The sequence below is a fragment of the Lygodium microphyllum genome, unplaced genomic scaffold (assembly GCF_053477565.2).
Source record: "Lygodium microphyllum isolate KBCC unplaced genomic scaffold, Lygodium_microphyllum_v1.1.10 scaffold_54, whole genome shotgun sequence".
In the NCBI taxonomy this organism is placed as follows: domain Eukaryota; kingdom Viridiplantae; phylum Streptophyta; class Polypodiopsida; order Schizaeales; family Lygodiaceae; genus Lygodium; species Lygodium microphyllum.
This window is the reverse complement of record NW_028229537.1, coordinates 300,765-304,675: the sequence shown is the minus strand read 5'-3', so window position 1 is coordinate 304,675 and position 3,911 is coordinate 300,765. Positions and strand designations below refer to the sequence as shown.

Sequence of the window (3,911 nt, the reverse complement as noted above, 5' to 3'; positions counted from 1 at the left end):
TTTATGTCTTGTAATTCTCTATGCATGTATCTATTGTTTTAATACATTATGTATAGATTTTTTTGTTTTTAAAAATGGTGCTAGGTATCATGTGTCCATGTTGTGTTGATGCAGTGTAGGATTTGGGGAGTCCTTGTTGCTAGGATTGATAGTGTTTTGTTGTGATTGGTGTGATATGTGGTAGTTCGAGGTACAACATGTTTCAAACCTCCAACATTTGAATACGAAGAACACCTACATGATTTGTTTGGAAACTCTAATGGCATTAGAGTTCCTCCTAGTAAACTAGTGTAGGGCCCTAAGGAATTTAGTTGATGCTTCTATTACGGGTCTTATCACGTGCATGTATCAAGTAGGATAGTCCCATTTGAAAGTGTTGCAAGTAAAGTGATGGCCTTTTATAAGAAGTGAGAGGGAAGAAAAGGTGCCCCATGCGCCTTACTTTACTTGCTACACATTGAAAAAGTAGACCGTGTGGGTGATCACCCTAACATTCTGCTTTCTCATTGTCATCAAGGTTTCTTTCGTATGGTGTATACAGGAAGCATAGCAATACAGCTATTAAAGAGATCACGGAGAAAAGGCGTTTAGCTAGCTTTTTGTTTTTCGGTAGATGAATTTTGCCGAGTAGTAAACGCAATAGAAAGTGAATTCGAAAATAAGCATTACTATTATTATATATTCTATTAGAATATCTATTTGGAAAAAATTTGGGCAATATCTTGACCGTAAGAAACGCTATTTACAGCAGACAGCCTTTGGATTGCTCAAAGATGGTGCTGCAGTTCGAGCGCTTGGATGAGGAGCTGTCGATCTTGGTGGTTGTGTGTGGGCTAATAGCGGTGATGGGGATGCTGGTAAGGCGGTGTGCGCAAGCACTTAACACAAGCAGGGCGGCGCCTCCGGAGATGAGCCACGAAGGGCGTCTGATGGCGGCCGCGCTGCGGCGTCAGGGGGCGGGGGCCCTGGCCCTCAGGCCGGGGTGGGCAGAGACAGTGGTGGATGCGGCGGCGCTAGAGGCGCATCTCCCCTCGACCACATTCCAGGAATACGCGCGGGGGGTCGCAGCAGCTAATAATAACAGTATCAATGGCACGTCGACGAGCAGCAGCAGCAGCAGCAGCTCATGCAGCAAAAGCAGCACTCCTGAGCCAGCCGTCATTACTATCGAGCCCGGTGCAGACTGCAGCGCCACTGGGGCGCACGGACGTCTAGCTAACGCTGGCGGCGCTGACGGTCGTGTTACTGCTGGGACGACAGACCACAATATGACTGCTCGTGAGGCGCGGGTTAATGGTGTTGCTAGTAGTAGTGCGCATGATGGTGGCAATCTCATGAGTACCGAGTGCGTCATCTGCCTTGAGGCCTTCGACGACGCGCCGCACACCATCGTTCGCAGCCTCCGGCCGTGGTGCACCCACGCCTTCCACGTGCTATGCATCGACAGATGGCTCTCCGCCAACCCGAGGGCTGCCTCTTGCCCTGTCTGCAAGACTCGCGTCCCCGTGCCCATCACCATGGTGGTGCGGCTGTTGACGTAATTAGACAATATAAATGTTACCTGCACATTGCAGAGAAAAAAAACTCCGAGTTATTTTTAGCCCCTGCTTTTTCCGTCGTCCTATAAAGTTTCACGCCATATGCGGTCCTGAAGCTTTCTTTTGCGTTTTCCTTTTCCCTGGAATGTTTCATCGCATCGTGCATGCCCTCTCAGTAGTCAGACTTGAGCTACCCTTGAAAGATCGGTTTCCAGATCCACCTTCTAAAATGGGAAGGGGAGAAGGAATTTAAGGTCAATGTGTCAAATTCTGATCAGTTCTGTCATTATTCGATATGCTACCAAGTCTACTCTTAGAAGTATTTCAGATTTAAATACGAAAGACCTTGGTAGTTTACATGATAGATCTTGTGAAAGACTTGCATATTCTGTAAAGATTGAGCTTGAGAACTTGAACTTTCAGCTAATTGAGCTCCTTTGGAAAACAGAATTCGGTTGTGGAGTACTTGGGTTCTTGTTATAATTTTTTAAGTACGTTTTGTGAGGATTCGAGGGATGGGTTTTCAAGTTTCATATTTCTAAGTCATGTACTATTGAAACACAAAGCTATTGACAAAGCACAATCCATTTTAGCAAGCATGTCTTTCTAGAGAGAGAATGTGTGTGTGTGTGTGTGTGTGTGTGTGTGTGTGTTGCATGAACTAAACATGAGATTGAAGAATTAGATAACATTGTGAAACATTTTCTAAGCATGAGAGTGAACAACTAGATAGCATTGTGAAATATTTTCTAAAAGATTCAAAGAAGAATGCAATTGCACTCACTGGAGCATGAAATGATGGTAGAGAGCAATTTATGCCTTATGGCAATCAAGATGTGACAAGATGTAGAGACTAGGACTCTTGTTTGTGCTTTCAAGAGTACTCTAGGTTTTCCCTATGGACTAGCTGTGGACTTGCATGTACCTGTAAGAATTTTTTATAGGGTTTTGGTTATTGGCATATAATTTATAGAACATGAAGGGTCCATGGCCCAATATCCTAATATTCATAGCATGTTTACCAACATGATTTGGAATTCCATGGTCAGAAGTCTTATTTGCCAGGGCAATCAGGCTTTGTTTGGACTAGTTTACTTCCACGCGCACGTATCTATTTTCACCAAAGGATGGAGAAGAGGCAATTATTAAATGATTTTTCACCTCTATTGACCAGCCCACTTTACAAGATCATGATTGTGTTGCTATTCATCAGCATAGAAGAGTGCATAGTTCCTCTTTTGTCATCATAAATCCTCTATGGATGTCATGAACTAGAACTCTTTCTCCTCTATCTTTAAGGGACTAGCTAAGTGCTATAAATCACTAAGGAACTTTACTATCATTATGGACTATGCAAATCCAAGCTCCAAGTGGATCCTTCCAAGAATTGATATTGCTAACATTTATGGTGAAAGAGCAATGCGTTCAAATTTCATGCTTCAACTATGTACATTGAAGACCATGGCATTCTCAACATAGGTGATTCTTTTACAAATGATCAGTAGGTTAATCTTCATTCTTTGGTCATGCATAAAGTTTAAAATCCCAAAAAGATCTATATTTGCACCTCGGTTATATAGCTATAGGCATTATTCCCCTTTTTTCCCAAGGTCTTAATGCTTCATGTTTGAAAGTTGTCTTACATGCTAGACACAAAGAGTTAATGAAAAGGATTGTAGGAACAACAATTTCTCCCTTGTCTAATGGTCCTATTCTTTTTTATTTGCACCCTAACTATGTCATTTCAATATAAGATCCTTATCTTAGTGATACACTTATTTTGCATACTTGTACTTTTGGTCTAAACTTGCAGACTGCTTATGCTCATTTAGTTATCCAATACCATATGGTATGTTGTTACATATCCTTAGCCATTCCTAGAGTTTTAGGAGGAAACAATGATATAGATAAGGGCCAAACAATAATTATGAAAGCACATAAATCCACACAAAAATTTCTACTGAGATCATAAACTGGTGTGAAATCCCTCTACCACAAGAATGGCAGTTAAATATCAACTCTCTCTAGAAAAATGAGATTGTTCCCCAAAGCCTCTAACTATGCATAATACTAAAGACAAATATATCGTCATTCCTATAGCTACAAATTATGCTACTTCCCTTCCAAATAAGAATCAAGAACTAGTACTACTCTGACCTGCTTGAAGGTGTCCCTCAAAAGGAAAATTCATTAAAATTATTTGCTTGGGCCAATGCAGCCTTCCAACTATCACTAATGGAATCTATGAGCACTTAATACTTCCATCAGAATTTTTTATGCTATCATAGAAATTGATTATGATGGACATCAATACAAAGCTTCTCCTTATCTACATCCAATGGATGGTACTGCTTGGATAGCAAACTTATAGAG

The 3,911-nt window shown here is 41.4% G+C and overlaps 1 protein-coding gene across 1 annotated transcript; it reads left to right on the top strand.

Annotated features, from left to right (window-relative positions):
* Positions 1 to 790: 790 nt before the first annotated feature.
* On the top strand, positions 791 to 1,850 carry LOC148008873 (uncharacterized). The gene has a single exon (XM_087673959.1). It carries the CDS (start codon positions 846 to 848, stop codon positions 1,539 to 1,541), a length of 696 nt encoding a protein of 231 aa, XP_087530085.1. The 5' UTR covers positions 791 to 845; the 3' UTR covers positions 1,542 to 1,850.
* Positions 1,851 to 3,911: the final 2,061 nt, after the last annotated feature.

What these genes read in the sequence shown, in the direction of transcription:
- LOC148008873 (XM_087673959.1), top strand. Translation starts at nt 846, where the DNA reads ATGGGGATGCTGGTAAGGCGGTGTGCGCAAGCACTTAACACAAGCAGG.